The sequence below is a fragment of the Rutidosis leptorrhynchoides genome, chromosome 11, assembly GCF_046630445.1.
Source record: "Rutidosis leptorrhynchoides isolate AG116_Rl617_1_P2 chromosome 11, CSIRO_AGI_Rlap_v1, whole genome shotgun sequence".
In the NCBI taxonomy this organism is placed as follows: domain Eukaryota; kingdom Viridiplantae; phylum Streptophyta; class Magnoliopsida; order Asterales; family Asteraceae; genus Rutidosis; species Rutidosis leptorrhynchoides.
The window spans coordinates 64583860-64605504 of record NC_092343.1 but is presented as its reverse complement, the minus strand read 5'-3'; the positions used below and the strand labels follow the sequence as shown (position 1 = coordinate 64605504).

The 21645-nt window shown below is 32.3% G+C and overlaps 1 protein-coding gene across 1 annotated transcript; it reads left to right on the top strand.

Moving 5' to 3' along the window:
* Nucleotides 1-20742: 20742 nt before the first annotated feature.
* On the top strand, nucleotides 20743-21381 carry LOC139874645 (uncharacterized). Its single transcript, XM_071862047.1, has 2 exons — nucleotides 20743-20839; nucleotides 20996-21381. The coding sequence occupies exons 1-2, from the start codon at nucleotides 20743-20745 to the stop codon at nucleotides 21379-21381; spliced, it is 483 nt and encodes a 160-aa protein (XP_071718148.1).
* Nucleotides 21382-21645: the final 264 nt, after the last annotated feature.

The window sequence follows — 21645 nt, the reverse complement described above, 5'->3', positions numbered from 1 at the left end:
TTATTTATTTTGGTCATTATGGTATAAAATTCGAGCATTGATTTATTAAATAAAAATTACATCAACTGTCCCTCTAATTTATGGGTAAAATATAAAAAGTGTTAAAAGTTAACAAATAGTTCTTAAATACATTTTTAATAAGTCTAATATTTATAGAACTTATTTTCGGATCACCGTTTATTTTAAAATCACATATATTTGTTTTTAACTCGTTTAATATCGATCGAAATACAATTGAGCGTTACTGTCGATTACAAAATAAATTCGAAAATATATATATATTCAATATACTTCATTTACATATATAGATACCTTTTAAATAATAGTTATTATATATATATATATATATATATATATATATATATATATATATATATATATTATTTTACTTTACATTATTAATTCTAACAATTACGTCATATAATATTTCAATTTATATTTCAATTTCATATATTTAAATATATATGTATCTATCTACAATTAGTTGTTCGTGAATCATCGATAACAGTCATAGGTTAATTGAAAACAGTTCAATATTTTTGAGACTCAATCTAACAGACTTTGTTTATCTTGTCGAAACCATATAAAGATTAAGTTTAAATTTGGTCGGAAATTTTCGGGTCGTCACAGTACCTACCCGTTAAAGAAATTTCGTCCCGAAATTTGAGTGGGGTGGTCATGGCTAACAATAAAAATGTTTTCATGACAAATATGAGTTGATAAATGGAGTTTTATCATTATTGACTAATATAGATAAAACGATTCGATTATGTGAAGCGTACGAGTGAAACTGTCACAAAAGAGTGAAATGAAGAAATAGAGATTTGTCTTGGCTTTTGACGGAGTCACGTTTGAATTTTAAAAAAATAAGGTGCGTCTTAACGTTTGATGTTGTCTTGGTTGAATTCCGGAATTCAAGGGATTTAAAGAAAATCTTCGAAATCTAAATGATTTGATCCTTCGGCGAATAAGGAAATTAAGACCTCTATAATTAAATATGGTGATTTGCCTCGATTACTCTGTCTGATATTTCCATTATAAATTAAACTTTTTCATTCCATTAACCTCACCATTCCTATACTTTCTTCCTTAGTTCATACATCCAAAATATTGTAAAAATGCTTAATCCCGTTCTAATCCTTGATATTTTCCTAATTATCATTTCTGTCATCCTTCTTTTCAATCTTCCACCAGAAAAATCTGTTTACTTCTACTATTAGTTTGGGGTGATACTATTCTTAATTCCACCGTGCGTTTATATTACTATTCGTATTAATATCCACGGTTTGTAACCTCCGTGTTGTTATTGGGCTTTATATTTTCTCTTATATTTTGGAGCTCTTTGCCTTTTTATTCTCTTCTCGACCTCTAGTAAAGCGAGTAATGGTCCAGAATTCGTAAGTATGGAGTTTCGAATGAACTTAATGTTCTAAAAAAGAAAGAACGTAATAGCATGATTTGATTTGTCAAATTGTCAGAATCACTGAGAATAGAACTATCAAGAATATATTTTCTTGATATGTTCAGAAGTTAAGCAGAATGAAAGAGTTATGTAACATGGCACATGATGACGTTATGATCTGTGAATCATCATGTTCCATTTAGAAACTCAGCATGACTTACTGTAATATAATCACGTTGATCAAGTGTCTTTATATTATACTAACTCATGCTTCAGTTTCCAACACTACTTCAAAAACATTCATATTTTAGATTCGAATTTTTCAGAATTTTAGAAACTAAAACAGTTTCTTTTATAATATAACACAGATAGAGTTGAGAGATAATTAATATCGGACAAGAATATTTATGAAGATATCTTCAGAAATATTGAGGATATTAATAAAGAAAGATATGATGATATCTTAGAATTTCAGAATCAAATTGTGATGAAAAAATTCATTCATGATGATTTAGAGCGATTAAGGAGCAAGATATTTGCTAAAGATTTCATCAGATGCAGAATCATCAAGATTCTTTATGTGCAAGTTTAGTCCTTGTAATTTGTTCAGAGTCTCCTTCATAGTTTGCTCAACCCATTTTTCCAGTACAAATTTTCCACTGAGTGTTTCCAACACTCCATTCTTTATCATTAAACTTTTGACTGTTAAGGCAGTCTTCAGTTTTCAATGCTTCATCAGCTTTTTCAAAGTTCAATGTATTGATTCGTAGGCTGGGTGCTTTTCAGAATTTTCAGAATGGAAAGTCATAATTCTAAGAGATATATGTTATATGTATAAATATAACTGTTGATGTGGACATGCTGCAAGATTTCAAAAGACTGATTGCTAATTCCTGGTAATTTGGTATGGCAATTCTTGTTTCAAGATACGGATGAGTATATGAATAGGTTTTAATGAACAAATATAGTGGTTCTCTGGAGAGACTTAAGACAGTGAGTAATGAAGTTGCTGGTAAGTTTACTGTTTGTGTGGTGGAATATAAACGGTTCCCTAATAATGATGACGAAAAGCAAACTTATATATCAAGGTTATAATAAAACTAATCCGAATGAAAGTTGAAGTTGATTTGTTGGAGCTGTGACAAAATTGACTAAATTGGAAAGGGATTGCAAAGTGATTTTCGGTAATAACAACGCCAAAGGAGTTAGCACATATACGTGTTAAACGTTTACTCAGGTTCCGAGAGTTTTTCAGGTGCATAACTATATGCATCAATCTTTTCTTCCGTAGATGAAGTGCGGTTGGTTCATCCTCTCGATTGAGGTGTTTTCAAGAATCATGATAGTTTTGAATGCAGATTGTAATCATCAAGATACAAATGAGGTTTAGGATGAAATCAAGTGGCAAACTTGAAGAAATGTTTAGTTTCATATGTTATAATCAATATTTTAATTCATTTTAATTGTCCAATGTTATTAGTCCACAGTTAGCAGTCCACAATTAGTAATTCAACAATTCATATATAGTTTAATATATTATATTCGAATTAATTAATACATGTCGTGACCCGTTATATACATATCTCAGACTCGATCACAACTCAAAGTATATATATTATTTGAGAATCAACCTCAACCATGTATAGCGAACTCGATCATTACAGCATTTAGAGTGTCTATGGTTATTCCAAATAATATATATAGATGCGTCGATATGATATGTCAAAACCTTGTATACGTGTCCCGATATTTAAAGTGCATAATATAAATAATAGAAATTTAAAGGACGATAAATAAAGTGCGTAAAGTAAATAACGGAAATTAAATGACGATAAATAAAATTGTGAAAATTAAAATTGCGATAATTAAAATGTAATAAGGAATTAACAGTTAGCTAGGATTTTATTAGCGTGGATTCTTAACAAAATTTCTCATAGTTAATTTGTTTGTTTCTAACAAATTTTATTTTGTCCAATGTTTTCTTCATTATGCCACTTGTTGGATCCTGATAAGTCAAAATCCAGATATGAAATTGAATGAAAATGGTTATTTTGTGGTGAACGGATTCGTATATCTTGTGGATATAAGTAAGATAGTAAATGACTGTTGGATCAGATTCGAAGAATGTACAGTATAACATGTTAATATGAAATCTAAATATTCCTCGGGTATTACCTACCCGTTAAAATATTTTCACCATTAACAGTTTGTACGAAGAATTTCTAATTTCAATCCTTATGAAAATATATAAACATATATATTTTTCTTCAGATGTAATCATGGATTTAATGAGTTAATATGAGATTAATCTCATTTGATTTGTTGTTAGAACAAGAATATAAAATCTTTAAAAAATTATAGATTACATAATTACCATGTCGAATGAAGATAAATGATGTAGAACGTCATGTATAACGATGATTATGCTTGAGGTATAGATTGTGATGTTGAGGCGTGTGATGTTGAAACTTGGGTTGTTGGTGATGCCGGTGTTAATGTTGGTGGTACTGTTGGTGCTGGTGATGTTGCTGAAGCTGGTACGTTTTGCACCATATTTTCCAAGACTACAACTCGGGCGCAAAGTTCGTTGACTTATTACTCCGGAATGATTGTCGGTAGGAACGAGCGGATGAATAAGGTTTAGAATTTGAGATAGTATTTAATCGTGATGAGATACTCTGGAAATGAGAGAGAAAATGGTGTTTCGAATAGGTTCGCTGGTAAGTGCTTCAGGTTCATCGCCAAGAGGTGAATTCGGTCGATGGAAAGGATCACCTTATTCTTGTCTCCAATGATTAAGTAGACTACGAACCCATCAGATGAATTGGGATGGCTGATTGGTTGATTCATTCTGGTGACACTGCTTTCGGAGCTTAGGTGAACATCCATGTCGGAATAGCTGTCGGAATAACTATCGGAATAGCTATCGAAATCTGAGGGACTCGAACTGGTTGAGGGATTCATCTCATACGATCAGATGAAGGATTTTCGATAAGAAATAGGTTATAGGATGTAGATTAGTACTCTGCAATACATAATTTACATATGCATATATAATACTAAAATCCCATAAGTTACGGAGGAATCTACGGAAGCTGTCAAGCAAAGTCTACAGTAACAGATACACTAAGATATGAATTATCAGATACGCTAAGATATGAATTGTGTCTATACACTATTCATGCAGTCAATGCAGTAAAACGTGTCTAGACTAAGAATGATAAGCAGGTAATTTCCGACAAGAAATGATAAGCAAAACTTTTGACATGCAGACACGGTCGAAGTCCAGACTCACTAATGCATCTAAACAACTATTAGTTAGACACATTAATGCAAGACCTGGTTCGCTAAGACCACCGCTCTGATACCACATGTCATAACCCGTCCTAATCCATAAGGACGAATACAACAACATATGATTACATTACGAGGTTCTGACCTCTATATGATACATTTTACAAACGTTGCATTCGATTTTAAAAGACAAACTTTCTTTTCATTGAAAGTTGACAGCATGCATACCATTTCATAATACATCCAACTATAATTGACTTAATAATAATCTTGATGAACTCAACGACTCGAATGCAACGTCTTTCGAAATATACCATGAATGACTCCAAGTAATATCCTTAAAATAAGCAAATGCACAGCTGAAGATTTCTTTAATACCTGAAACGACTCGTCCATATTACTATAAATGCGGTACGTTATTCATTGGTCCCATAGCAAGGTATTTAACCTCTATATGATACGTTTTAGAAAAATATTGCATTCGTTTCATAAAAAGTACACAATTATTATACATAATGCATGTTTTAAACAAGTGGGCGATTATTTAAGAAATAATCCCCATGATACATCGGTTACCAAATACTACACACATGAAATAACAGTCGAATATAATACATGACAAAGGTTTTATTGAATGCAACACTTCATTTAAACAAAAGCATGAGACTCCATGCACAGCTTGCTCAGATAATGCAACAGCGGAAGACTTTCTTAAGGACCTGAGAATATTAAATAGTCAACACAAAGGTTGGTGAGATATATAGGTTTAGCATCGATATAAATATAGACCACAAGATTTCATAGTTATAAATATATGTACACTCGCAAGTGTATAAAAGTATTCTATAAGTTGTTGAGCGCTTCGGTAACCATACTTAACCATTAATGTAGCATATTCCCTTTATTATGAAATCTCCCTACACTGTACCAAGTGTAGTAAAAATGAAGTACTATGCAACCGTTTACGATACTAGAGCGACTAGCCCGGTTGGGGTTGTCAAACCCGATAGATCTATCAATAGGATTCGCGCTTACATGTTCTTACAACATGTAAATATTAGTTACCAAGCTATTAGGGAAGATATGCAAGGTGGTACAACTCAACGTAGAATATATTTTAAGTACTTGTGTCCATAGCGTAAAACATAAAATGCATGTATTCTCATCCCAAAATATTTTTAGAGTTTAAAAATGGGACTATATACTCACGGTAGTAAAAGTATATTAATAATAAGTTTTCAGCTTATTAAAAATATGGCCGTCGTCCTTGGATTCACAAACCTATAACAATAATAATGATTTAGATAATAATACAACACGTGAATAAAATAAAACAAGTTCATAGAATTAATTTTTAACATTTTTATGTTAGTAGTCCTTTGTTAGTAGTCCAAAATACTCCGAAATGTCTAACAGTCCAATAATCGGTCTATATATAATCTTAGAATTACCCCACAACGTATTGTATACGTATTGTCTTTGCATCAACCCAGAGACGTATTGTACACGTATTATCTTAGAATTTATCAAAACGTATTGTATACTTATTGTCTTAGGATTTATCAAAATGTATTGTATACTTATTGTCATGGAATGTACCAAGATTATTATATATATACAATCTCGAAATTAACTAAGATTATAATATTTTGTTATACTAATGATAACATGTCCAAATATATATAGGATATAGGAAAATTTAGTAAGGATATGGTTAATATAGTTTTTACAATATAAATTTCGTCCATACAACGTTAATTTTAGCAGCTTTTTTTTTACTCGCCAAATATTCATTACAACTCCGTTTAAAGTGAATCAAATTGCTATGGATTCCTTAAGAAGTTAATTTTTCAAAAACAATTCAAAAAGTTCAGCCCATGTATTAATATTCAGAGTTTTACCCTCTTTGTGCCGGTGGACAGATTTGGATGAATCCCGGCACCCACCCAATATATGATTTTTGATAAAATACTTCCACTTTGTCTAAAATCATGAAAAAAAATACTGGAAGTCTTATTTACATATATTAACATATTTCCAAAGTCTTAGCCTCGAACTCAAAGTCTAAAATATGTTTTTAATTCCCAACCCAAAACAGCCAGCTTTTTACCGAATAGAGATTAAACGATATATGTTAAGTTTCAAGGTGTTCTTCATATGTACAAGTTATAAGTTCTTATATTAACTTAATATAACATCATAATACATTTAAATAAGTGTTATTAGAGTTAAATTAGAAAGATTAGATTAGTTTTTCAAATAAGTTTAGAATCAACCAAACTATGTTCTAGTTTATAAATTCTTATATAGATAGCTATAAACATATGAATTGAACAAGAATTTAGGCAAGGTTAATACCTTGGTTTTGAAGCTTGAACTTGCTAGAAATAGATGACGAACAAAGAAAGGGATACTATAACTAGAGAGAGTATGTGTGTGAAAGTAAACATGAAGTAAAAATTAGAAAATGAAATGGTAAAAATTTGATCAAATATGGTGTCTTTATATACTAGTTGTAATTTGTCATTTTGTGAAAAATATCTAGTATAAGTTAAAAACCATTAGGTAATGCATGACATATTATTCCATTATTGAAATTTCTATTGGTATATACCAATTGTAAGTACTTCTAAAAGCTGTGTATAATACGGGTAAAAATACCGTATGAATGCGAGTAGAATTCTTGAGGAAATTGAACGGAAATACGAGTATAGCTATCCTTCATATGTATTGGTATATTATAAAGTGTATTCAATACTTGTAAGGATGTATTTACACTCGTAATACAATATATGTAAATACATTTCAACATAAGTTAATTACGTCATTTAAATAGTAACATATATGTTGTTCAAAAACTCTTTAAATTAGTAGTATGAAAATATATATATAATACTTTGTTAATATACTTAATGAGATATTTAATTATCATATTTTCAAGTTAAATATATATAAATTCATATATATACACAATAATTAAACAATTAAACAAGTTATAACGTTCGTGAATCGTCGGAATAAAAGGGTGACCAAAAGCTTGTGTAAAACTCTTTTCGGAGGTTCAAGATTTATTAAAATTCATTTCTTATCAAGTCGGAATTATATAAAGATTAAGTTTAAATTTGGTCGGAAATTTCCGGGTCATCACAGTACCTACCCGTTAAAGAAATTTCGTCCCGAAATTTGATCGAGATCGTCATGGCTAAAAATAAGAATGTTATTATGACGAATATAAGTTAATTCATAGGGTTTTATCATGATTGATAAATATGGATAACATAATTCGATTACTCGAAACGTATGAGTGAAGCTATCGTAAAAGAGTGAAATGAGAAAATAGGGATTCGTCTTATCTTTTGACGTCATCACGGTTGATCTCCGGATTAAAGAAAATCTTTATAATCTATATAAGATTTGATTCTTCGACGATTAAGGAAATTATGATCCTCTTCGATTTAATGCAATAATCTGTCTCGATTTCTCTGTCGGATATTTTACTATAAATCAACCTCCTACGTTTCCTTATTTCCACATCTCCCATCTTTTATACTTTCTTCCTTTCTTCGCACTTCCAAAACATTCGTCAATATGCTCCATCCAGTTTTAATTCTTGATATATTCTTGACTATCACATCTGTCATTCTTCTTTTTCATCTTCCACCGGAGGAATCCGTTAATTTCTACTATGCTCTTGAGTTTATAGTGTTCTTGGTTTTCCCGTGTCTTTATATTGCTATACGCATCGATATACACGGTTTGTAATTTCTGCGTTGTCTTCGTGCTTATATTTTTCCTTATATTTTGGAGTTTCATGCTTTCGTCTTCTTTTCCCGACTTCAAGTCAAGCGAATAATGGTCTAGAATTCAAAGATATGAAATTCGGAATGAACATAGCTAATGCTCTAAGAGAGAAATTGTAATAGCACAATTTGACTTGTGAAATTACCAGAATCCAAAGGAAAAGATAGAACTATTAATAGAATATGTTCTTGATATGTTTAGAGATTAGATTAAATGTAAGAGTCATGTAACATGGCACATGATGACGTTATGGTCTGTGAATCATTACGTTCCATTTAGAAACTCAGCATGACTTACTGTAATATAATCACGTTGATCAAGTGTCATTATATTATAATAACTCATGCTTCAGTTCCCAACAATACTTCAAAAACATTCATACTTTACACTCAGAGGTTTCAGATATTTAGAAACTAAAATAGTTTTCTTTATGATGTGATACAGATAACGCGAAGGAATAAATGATTTCAGATAAGAATGGTTATGAAAATATCTTCAGAAATATGGAGGATATTTATAATGAAAGATACGATGATATCTTAGAATATCTAAGATCAGAGGATGATGGAGAATATTGTCCACAAGGGTTTAGAGTAAGGAGCAAGGTATTCGCTAAAGACTTCAGCAGACACTGAATCATTTGGATTCTTTGAAGGCTAATTTAGTCCTTGTGATTTGTCCACAGCCTCCTTCAGGGTTTGCTCAATCCATTTTCCAGTTCCAAACCTTCTCTTTTTCTGTTCTTTGCTAACACAATATTCTTTATCATCAACTTTTAACTGTTAGGGTTGTCTACAATTTCTGCTGCTTCATTCAGCTTTTTCAAAACTTCATAATATTGATTCGTAGGCTGAAGTGATATTTCGGATTTCAGAATTATAATTCTAGGAGATAACGTTATATGTATATGCAGAAATGATGTGAGATTCAAGAATAATTATTGATGCTTCCTGGAGTTTGGTATGACAATTATTGTTACAAGATGTAGATGGGTACATGACAGGGTTTTATAGTGTTCTTTCAGGGAGATTTAAGTCAAAGAGCAATAAAGTTGCTGGCAAGCTTACTACTAATGTGGTGGAATATAAAAGGTTCTCCGGTAACGATAGTGAAAAGACAACGTATATATCAAGGTTATAATAAGGCTACTCAGGATGAAAAGTCAAAGTTGTCTTGTTGGAGCTGTGACAAAATTCGCTATTTTGAAAAAGGATTGTAAATTTATTTTGGATAATAATACTGCTAAAGGATCTCACACGGATATGTGTTGAACCTTTGCTTAGGTTCCAAGTGTCCTCCAGATGCATATCTATATGCATATATTCTTCGTATGTATCGTGTGATTGGTTCATTCTCTCGATTGTTCCTTAGTTGAGGTGTTTTCAAGAATTTTGAAGGGTTTAGATGCAGATAATCATCATCAATATCCGTATAATGAATTCGTCATGAATCTTGAATGATACAAATATCTTTATGAGTTTTGTGAGTGAAAGTGATGTTCTAGTATAGTTTGAATTTAAAGTATAATTTTGAAGGATGTAGGAATCTAAGAGTGATGTTATCTGTTTAATTTTGAATTGGATTCTGATCTGTCAAACCAGAATATGTAATTGAATTTGAATGAGAATGGTTGTTCTGGTTTCTATGAAAGAATGTATATTGTTGTGAAAGTAGTGAGTATGGTTAATGATTATTGAATCAGAATTGAAGAATGTACAGTATAACATATTAATTGTGATTTTGTATAATTCTCGGGTATTACCTACCCATTAAAGTTTCACAAGTAATATTTTGTACAAGAGAATTTTTATTACAGTCTTTATGAAAATATATGTTTTTATATTTTCTGCAGATGTAATATAGATTTAATGAGTTAATATACTATTAAACTCATTTGATTTTTTTGCTGGAGCTAGAATGAATAATCCCTAAAACTTTAGATATTACATAATCACCGTAGAATATTTCTCTGATGAAATTATGAATCAATACTTCATCGTTTGATTTTATTGGTATTCCTATCTACAGGGCGTGTGACGTTGATGCTCGTGAGACAGATTGTGATGTTGGGGCTTGCGACGCGGATGTTGTTGGTGGTGGTAATGGTACTGTTGGTGTTGATGCGGGTGGTGCAGTTGGTGTTTGTGGGGCTTGTGATGCTTGTAAGTTCTGCATCATATTCTCCAAAGCCACCACTCTAGCGCGAAGCTCGTTGACTTCTTCTAGTACACCGGGATGATTGGCGGTTGGAACGAGCGGATGAATAAGATCTAGAAGTTTAGATAATATATAATCGTGGCGAGATACTCTGGAAATGAGGGTGAAAATGGTGTTTCGGATTGGTTCACCGGTAAGTGCTTCAGGTTCTTCGCCGAGAGGGAAATTTGGTGGGTGGAAAGGATCGCCTTCTTCTCGTCTCCATTGACTGAGTCTGCTACGAACCCATCCCCAATCCATCGAGAATAGATGATGGCTAATTGGTTGATCCATTCTGGTTACACTGCTTTCTGAGCTCAGGTGAATATCCATATCGGAATAGCTGTCAGAATCTGATGAACTTGAACCGGTTGAAGGATCCATCTCGTACATAGTAGGGAAAAGATTTTTGAAATGAAATAAATTATAGGACTAGTTTGGTATTCCTCAATACATAATTTACATATGTATTTATAATACCAGAATCCCATAAGTTACAGAGGATTTTATGGAAGATGTTAGACAGAGTTTACTGTAATAGATATGCTTAGGATATGAAATTTGTCTATACACTATCTATGCAATAAATGCAGTAAGACGTGTCTAGACTTGAGATGATAAGCAGGTAATTTCCGACAAGAAATGATAAGCAAAACTTTTGACATGCAAGCACTGTCAAAGTCCAGACTCACTAATGCATCCTAACATCTATCAGTTAGACAAACTAATGCAAGACCTGGTTCGCTAAGACCCCTGCTCTGATGCCAGCTTAAACGACTTGTCCATAATACTATAAATGTGGTACGTTATTCATTGGTCCCATAGCGAGGTATTTGACCTCTATATGATACGTTTTAGAAAAATATTGCATTCGTTTCATAAAAAGTACACCATTATTATACATAATGCATGTTTTAAACAAGTGGGCGATTATTTAAGAAATAATCCCCATGATACATCGGTTACCAAATACTACACACATGACATAATAGTCGAATATAATACATGACAAAGGTTTCAAACAAAAGCATGAGACTCCATGCACAGCTTGCTCAGATAATGCAACAGCGGAAGACTTTCTTAAGGACCTGAGAATAAACATGCTTAAATAGTCAACACAAAGGTTGGTGAGATATATAGGTTTAGCATCGATATAAATATAGACCACAAGATTTTATAGTTATAAATATATGTACACTCGCAAGTGTATAAAAGTATTCTATAAGTTGTTGAGCGCTTCGGTAACCATACTTAACCATTAATGTAGCATATTCCCTTTATTATGAAATCTCCCTACACTGTACCAAGTGTAGTAAAAATGAAGTACTATGCAACCGTTTACGATACTAGAGTGACTAGCCCGGTTGGGGTTGTCAAACCCGATAGATCTATCAATAGGATTCGCGCTTACATGTTCTTACAACATGTAAATATTAGTTACCAAGCTATTAGGGAAGATATGCAAGGTGGTACAACTCAACGTAGAATATATTTTAAGTACTTGTGTCCATAGCGTAAAACATAAAATGCATGTATTCTCATCCCAAAATATTTTTAGAGTTTAAAAATGGGACTATATACTCACGGTAGTAAAAGTATATTAATAATAAGTTTTCAGCTTATTAAAAATATGGCCGTCGTCCTTGGATTCACGAACCTATAACAATAATAATGATTCAGATAATAATACAACACATTAATAAAGTAAAACAAGTTCATAGAATTAATTTTTAACATTTTTATGTTAGTAGTCCTTTGTTAGTAGTCCAAAATAGTCCGAAATGTCCAACAGTCCAATAATCGGTATATATATAATCTTAGAATTACCCCACAACGTATTGTATATGTATTGTCTTTGCATCAACCCAGAGACGTATTGCATACGTATTGTCTTAGAATTTATCAAAACGTATTGTATACTTATTGTCTTAGGATTTATCAAAATGTATTGTATACTTATTGTCATGGAATGTACCAAGATTATTATATATATATACAATCTCGGAATTAACTAAGATTATAATATTTTGTTATACTAATGATAACATGTCCAAATATATATAGGATATAGGAAAATTTAGTAAGGATATGGTTAATATAGTTTTTACAATATAAATTTCGTCCATACAACGTTAATTTTAGCAGCTTTTGTTTTACTCGCCAAATATTCATTACAACTCCGTTTAAAGTGAATCAAATTGCTATGGATTCCTTAAGAAGTTAATTTTTCAAAAACAATTCGAAAATTTCAGCCCATGTATTAATATTCAGAGTTTTACCCTCTTTTTGTGCCGGTGGACAGATTTGGATGAATCCCGGCACCCACCCAATATATGATTTTTGATAAAATACTTCTACTTTGTCTAAAATCATGAAAAAAATACTGGAAGTCTTATTTACATATATTAACATATTTCCAAAGTCTTTGCCTGGAACTCAAAGTCTAAGATATGTTTTTAATTCCCAACCCAAAACAGCCCGCTTTTTACCGAATGGAGATTAAACGATATATGTTAAGTTTCAAGGTGTTCTTCATATGTACAAGTTATAAGTTCTTATATTAACTTAATATAACATCATAATACATTTAAATAAGTGTTATTAGAGTTAAATTAGAAAGATTAGATTAGTTTTTCAAATAAGTTTAGAATCAACCAAACTATGTTCTAGTTTATAAATTCTTATATAGATAGCTATAAACATATGAATTGAACAAGAATTTAAGCAAGGTTAATACCTTGATTTTGAAGCTTGAACTTGCTAGAAATAGATGACGAACAAAGAAAGGGATACTAGAACTAGAGAGAGTATGTGTGTGTAAGTAAACATGAAGTAAAAATTAGAAACTGAAATGGTAAAAATTTGATCAAATATGGTGTATTTATATACTAGTTGTAATATGTCATTTTGTGAAAAATATCTAGTATAAGTTAAAAACTATTAGGTAATGCATGAAATGTTATTCCATTATTGAAAATTTCTATTGGTATATACCAATTGTAAGTACTTCTAAAAGCTATGTATAATACGGGTAAAAATACTGTATGAATGCTTCATGAATTCTTGAGGAAATTGAACGGAAATACGAGTTTAACTATCCTTCATATGTATTGGTATATTATAAAGTGTATTCAATACTTGTAAGGATGTATTTACACTCGTAATACAATATATGTAAATACATTTCAACATAAGTTAATTACGTCATTTAAATAGTAACATATATGTTGTTAAAAAACTCTTTAAATTAGTAGTATGAAAATATATATATAATACTTTGTTAATATACTTAATGAGATATTTAATTATCATATTTTCAAGTTAAATATATATAAATTCATATATATACACAATAATTAAACAATTAAACAATTAAACAATTAAACAAGTTATAACGTTCGTGAATCGTCGGAATAAAAGGGTGACCAAAAGCTTGTGTAAAAATCTTTTCGGAGGTTCAAGATTTATTAAAATTCATTGCTTATCAAGTCGGAATTATATAAAGATTAAGTTTAAATTTGGTCGGAAATTTCCGGATCGTCACAGTACCTACCCGTTAAAGAAATTTCGTCCCGAAATTTGATCGAGGTCGTCATGGCTAAAAATAAGAATGTTATTATGACGAATATAAGTTGATTCATAGGGTTTTATCATGATTGAGAAATATGGATAACATAATTCGATTACTCGAAACGTATGAGTGAAGCTATCGTAAAAGAGTGAAATGAGAAAATAGGGATTCGTCTTATCTTTTGACGTCATCACGGTTGATCTCCGGATTAAAGAAAATCTTTGTAATCTATATAAGATTTGATTCTTCGACGATTAAGGAAATTATGATCCTCTTCGATTTAATGCAATAATCTGTCTCGATTTCTCTGTTGGATATTTTACTATAAATCAACCTCCTACGTTTCCTTATTTCCACATCTTCCATCTTTTTTGGCCGGAGGTCCGTTGGAAGCAATCTCTTTACCCGTCGAACAGAGAGAGGGAAGACCTTCTCTACTCTTGGAGTGTGTCACTCGGGGTGGAGAAATGACTTCTCTTTATTCAAGGATAGAGGAAGGATTGTCTATGTCTCACCTTCCCCATACCCCACACATGTGGGATTGAGTTTTGTTGCTGCTGTTGTTGTTGTTATTGTTGTTGTTGTTGTTGTTGTTGTTGTTGTATTTTAATAATAATAATAGTGATAATAATATTAATTATACTAATAATCTTATTTCTAATATTGGTAATAATAATAATTACTTAATAACAATCAATAATAAATAATAATAATAACAATAACAATAATAATAATAATAATAATGAAATAATAATAATAAGAGTATTAGTAATAACTACCTCAAAGGAGTATAATCTCCAAAAAAATATAAAACTGTCTCTGCCAGGACTCGATCCCACGACCTTTCGCTAATCCCACAACACTCTCAACCAATCATCCATCCTACTTTTCTGCTCAATACCGCGACTTATTTACATTTAATCCGTATTATTTCTGATTTCTTCTTCTTCCTAAATTGCTAGTGATCCGGCCCAATAACCTTATTTCAAGCCCAACGATATGATTCTAGCCCAACAATTTTTTTGTATTCTCGGCCCAACATAACTAATTTGTATCTCGGCCCAACCACACAATAGGAACATGGCCCAACAGCAATTTTTATTACTAAAAAGAAAATTAATGTTGTGGCCTAGTTTCGAACCTAGGACCTCTCGCTCCATGCTAACACTCTTAACCATGCTTCTATTCTTACATTTCTGTTTTGATACTTAATTTTAAAATATAACCTTTATCTATTTCTCTTCATCTCTTTCATATTACATCGACCAGACCTACGGTATCATCATCATCATTAACCTACAGCATCATCATCATCATCAAATTATTATTATCATCTATGAATCATCACTAACATCATCGACATCATAACTTATCAAACCCGTCATTATTTTTCTTTGAATCATCATCATCAATGAAACATCATCACTTCATCGTGTTCTCATTGTTCCTCTCTTCTTCATATATTCGTTTAAACTGCAGTTGGTGGGTATCGAGCAAAAAAAATTACAAAAGCAGTTGCAGAAGCTGTTTAATTAGCGCGGGTTTAGGTGGTGATCATTAGCCGTTTGAAAGCAACAGGAATAGTGAAAAGACGGTAGCTTTAGCAGCGGTTAACAGTAAACAGAAGTAGGAAAGACTAGTTGTTTGCAATGAGGTTTCGTGGTTGTTCATGGTGATGCGAAGGGGTAAAGATGGATTGGTGGTGACGGGTTCATTTGAAGGGAGGGTGGTTTATTTGGTCCATTCACGATGGAAACCAAGATCAAGAGAAAGAAAAAAAATAAAAATTTAAATAAATAATAAAACCGAAGGTGGTGATGGTCATGGTGGTTGTAGAGTTTCAAGTGGTGGTAATCGATGGTTAAGGTGACTATTGTGGTGTAGGGTGGTGGTACCTCGTTAATATTAGTAGTCGTGATGGTGTTTGTTCATGGTTCAAACATAAACGAATGGTAGAAAAACAAAATGGTGGTGGGTTTTGGTGACCGAAGACGTAAAGGAAAGTAGAGAGGGAGATATATAGAGAGAAGAGGTGGTTCGTTGTTCATGGTGACCGGAGGTCCGGCGGTTCATGGTGGGTGTAGTGTGGTGATGTTAATGGCTTGGGAAGAAGGAGGGAGTAATTATATCTCTAACTCTCTGCATATCTACATATACATTTATATTTCTAAGTAATATAATTCTAATATTAATAATTAATAATAATAATAAATAATAATATAATAATATATCAATCACATGATTCCTGATTAGTGGAATTGAAACGGTATTTTGGTTAATGATTTCATATTCACGGATAAATTGACTATTACTCTACCGACACTTCATCACGGATTGATATAACGTGTCCATTGCTAAACAGTTAACGTGTAAAAGTCTTCCTAAAAATCCCAAATTTTTAAATTAAATATATTTATTTTGGTCATTATGGTATAAAATTCGAGCATTAATTTATTAAATAAAAATTATATCAACTTTCCCTCTCATTTATGGGTAAAATATAAAAAGTGTTAAAACTTAACAAATAGTTCTTAAATACATTTTTAATAAGTCTAAAATTTATAGAACTTATTTTCGGATCACCGTTTATTTTAAAATCACATATATTCGTTTTTAACTCGTTTAATATCGATCAAAATACAATTGAGCGTTACTGTCGATTACAAAATAAATTCAAAAATATATATATATTCAATATACTTCATTTACATATATAGATACCTTTTAAATAATAGTTATTATATATTATTTTACTTTACATTATTAATTCTAACAATTACGTCATATAATATTTCAATTTCATATATTTAAATATATATGTATCTATTTACAATTAGTTGTTCGTGAATCGTCGAGAACAGTCATAGGTTAATTGAAAATAGTTCAATATTTTTGAGACTCAATCTAATAGACTTTGTTTATCTTGTCGAAACCATATAAAGATTAAGTTTAAATTTGGTCGGAAATTTCCGGGTCGTCACATTCATGTTACCCGTAATGCACACGGACTCTTCTTAAATCAAACAAAGTATGCTCAACAGATTATTAAACGTGCCTATATGGTTAATAGTAACACATTTTGTAAGCCAGTAGATACAAATAGCAAGCTTAGTACCAATGCTGGTCGTCCGTATTCTAACCCGACATTATTTCGAAGCTTGGCAGGCGCTTTGCAATACCTTACAATTACCTGACCGGACATTTCTTATGCGGTTCAGCAAGTTTGTTTGCACATGCATGATCCTAAAGAAGCACACATGGATGCTTTAAAATGTATCATTCGGTATATTAAAGGGACGCTTTCTTTCGGTTTGCAACTTCGTAAGTCGTCTTTACACTCGTTAGTGTCTTATACGGATGCCGATTGAGGAGGTTGTCCGGACACAAGAAGATCCACGTCCGGCTATTGTGTGTTTTTGGGAGATAATTTGATATCGTGGTCTTCTAAACGTCAAGCAACTATTTCTAGATCGAGTGCCGAAGCTGAGTATCGTGGTGTAGCCAATGTCGTCTCTGAATCTTGTTGGCTTTGCAACCTTCTATTGGAACTTCATGTACCTCTTTCAAAGGCAACCATGGTATTTTGTGATAACGTTAGTGCTATTTTCTTGTCGGGTAATCCTGTTTAGCACCAACGTACTAAGCATATAGAAATGGACATCCATTTTGTTCGTGAGAATGTTGCTCGGGGGGTATATTTGTGTTTTACATGTGCCTACTCGTTATCAGATAGCTGACATTTTCACTAAAGGGCTACCTCGTGTTTTATTTGATGATTTTCGGGACAGTCTAAGCGTCCGCCCTCCTCCCGCTTAGCCTGAGGGGCTATATTAGATATACACGAAATATTGTGTTACTTAGAATACATTCTATATTATTGTACATGTAATATAATCCATAGATAGAAGATCTCCAAAATATATTCCATTCTTGTAGCCTAGATAGTTGATTTTGTGGAGATTAGGGTTATAATGTATTCTTATATATATCGGCTATTATGCCTAATGAAAGCATCGATCATTCAACTCTAATAGCAACGTGAAAAACCATAGCACATTCTTACATAACATTACCGAGTTGATCATTAAAAAGAAGGTCTCAATTCCCTTCAGATTTTTTTTTTGGCGAAAAACATAATATTATAAATAAAGAGAAAATAGATTCGATGATCTAGGGCGTTACATGAGCTGTTACATTGACAGTGCATCTGTTTGACAAATACTACAAGCATTCAAACGTGAACTTGGAAGTGCACTATACCGTAAAACAAACCATAGTACAACACTACTCGGGAGAACCCTGATACAACAATAACACGAACCAGAAGCTGATGCTTCCTTGAAGTAACCGCCATCTAAATCACCGAATCCTGGAAAAAGTCCTCACCTGAACTAAAGCTAGCATCAGCAAACAACAATCCACGAGCCCACTCACCAAGCCGCATCATCCCCAGACACATAACACTGAACCCAATTCGCACGTCAGGCAACCCAGAACAACCCCTCGAGACCGCATCAACCAGAAACCCAAATCATAACCCCGTTGGCCAGCACAACCAAGCACACATAGCAATCAGCTCGGAAATCCTAACCTGTCAAAACCCTACCATACGGATGATCGGGCATCAACCGAGAAAACTACTCCGGGAGACCAATCTTTTGGCGCTTAACGACCCTAAAGTCACTAAGGCGGCAACTACACCAGACCGTTCCGAACAGAATCCGGTGACGAGGAGGAAGGACGTACGAGACCAGACCCAACGAAACCGCCAAGGAACAAACGAACCCTTCAGATTGGTTTCCCTTCAGATTGGTTAGTTAGTGCAGTCTCAATATACATAGCGGACCCACCCATTTCCGTCCACGCAATACCTACAGCAACACTTTTGACCAAATGGTCCGGATCCACTCTGTTTATAAATACCACACGTACAAACTAATTTGAAAGAAATTGAGACTTTCTTTTAATTGGTCACCTCAGTATTGTAATGCAAGGAAGTGTTAAGGTTGCTCACGCGATTGCTAAAAGATTATTGATTAAAAAAGACCACGTGAACACCTTTTTCTCGAACTCAAAACTTCATTTACATGTCACATCAAGTGTTACACTTAAGGAGGGTCCAAGTTGTGGTTGCACCATGATAACTACTATGTTATCCATTGCAATGAACAAGCCTATCAAAAAGAACCATTCATTGTTTTTCCTTGTGCAATTAATTCACGTATCATCTCTTTAACATCCATTAAATTATAATAATCTTCATCAAGAATTTCTTCAGCCCGTCAAATGTCAAAACTCTGATCACTAAAAAAATAAGGTTTTTTTTAATGTTCGCTCCACCTATCAATGAAAAATTTAATAAATTTTTACACCCGCCCCATCTGTGGCCGGGTTTAAGTTCCGCCACTGCATGTATGTATGTATTGAATTATATAAAGTAATCTAAACATTTCATTTATTTTTTTTCTTATTTCTGGGTTAAGATTGTGTAGGGGCTAAAGTTGTCATTTCTGGAACTAAAGTTTTGTGGCTGAACTGTAAAAAGCAAAAACTGGTTGTACAAGAAATGAAGACTTGGAGGGCTTTTCTGCAAATTAATTTATTTATATATAATTTATTTCCTTCATAATTTATTCATTCAGTCTTTTCTATTTTTCTGTATTTTGGGCGATTTCTCTCTCAAATTAGGGTTTGAGATTTCTGTTTCAATCTGTGAGTTATAACAAGATCAAACTGTATTGATCTTGTTAGAAGTGAATCATTGTAATACTGAGTGTACTGGATCATTTATTATCTTTGTTTTTAATTCGGTTAATCTCTTGTGATTAGAGATTCATTCTTCTATTATTGAAAGATCATATCTTGTTATTCTTCAATTATTTGTTCATGGTATCAGTGCGGCGAGGTTGATTTCGTTCGATCTGTTGGTTTTTTTGATTGCTGATTTTTAGATCTGAAAATTTGGGTTTCTGTTCTTCATTCTATTCTTTCAAGATTGATTGAAAGTGTGACTGTTATTGCTGTGTTTGGGTTCGACAACAACTTGTGGATTCTTTTGTTGGGTCTATTTTTAATCAGAAGCTGTTTGATTCAAAACCCTAATTTTGGAAAATTAGGGTTTGCTCGTCTTTGTTCTTCCGCTGTTATTTTGTCTTCAAAGGGAAGTCTCGCGTTTATTCGTGCATTCTTTTACCTTGACTAGATCTCTATGCCCAACTCTTGATCTAGATCCTTTGAGATCTATGAAAACCTGATCAAGCGTAGATTGATCTTGACCATTTATATTGTAAATCATCTCTACAGGTTGCCTGGTTAGTAACCAGTCGATTGGGGTTTGTTTTCTTTCCTTACAGGTGTCTGAACCGTAGATTTGTTGCGGTTATTGTGTGCTACTTTTTTATCTTTCTTGCCGTATTGTTTATTTTGTGTTTCCTGATTCTTGTTTGGTCTTATTTGTTTCTTCTTGATTACTGCAACAATGTCTGATGATAGTTCTGTTAGTTCAGGAAGTATTACTAGGATTAGTAAGCTTGAATTTAATGATCCTCTGTATTTACATCCTAGTGATACATCCGGTGCTTCTTTAATCACACAAAAGTTAAAAGGAACATAAAATTATAATGTTTGGTCATGTGTTAGATATGAATATGAGGATGATGAAGTTTTATTAGGTCAATGAGATAGATGTAATTCTGTTGTTCTTACATGGATTCTTATGTCTTTGTCTGAAGATGTTTACAATGGTCAAATTTTTTCAAAAACTGCTGAATCTGTATGGAATGAATTAAAAGAAACCTATGACAAGATAGATGCATCTGTTACTTTTAATCTATATCAAAAAATTAATTCATGTAGTCAATCTGGTCAATCATTATCTGATTATTATCATAAGTTGAATGCTATGTGGAGACAATTTGATGATATGATTAAAATTGATGATATTGTGTCTGCTAATAAATCTTTTCAAGAACATCGTCAATTTCTGAAACTTATGCAGTTTTTAGTGGGTCTTGATGATGTTTATGTGCATGTTAGAAGTCAAATTCTTACTTCTGATCCTGTTCCATCTGTTAAAACTGCTTTTTCAATTATATCTAGGGATGAGTCTCATAGATAGCATTCTACATCTAGTTCTAATGTCAATAAGATGCACTCATCTGCTTTTAATGCTAAAACTGCTAATTTTGTTAATGGTAACAATTCTACTAATAACAAGAAAAATTACAAAAATCCACCTTTGAAATGCACAAACTGTAACATGCTAGGTCATACTATTGAAAGGTGTTATGAACTAATTGGATATCCACCTGGCTATATTAAAAAACCTTTCAATCAAGGTGCTCCTTGGTTTAACAGTAGTAATTGTGTTACTGAAAAACAT

Bases quoted from the DNA above. Each gene is read 5' to 3' on its own strand.
- LOC139874645 (XM_071862047.1), top strand. From the start codon at position 20,743: ATGTCTGATGATAGTTCTGTTAGTTCAGGAAGTATTACTAGGATTAGT. The intron at 20,840-20,995 runs GTGCTTCTTTAA...CTTTGTCTGAAG, and splicing joins ACATCCTAGTGATACATCCG to ATGTTTACAATGGTCAAATT.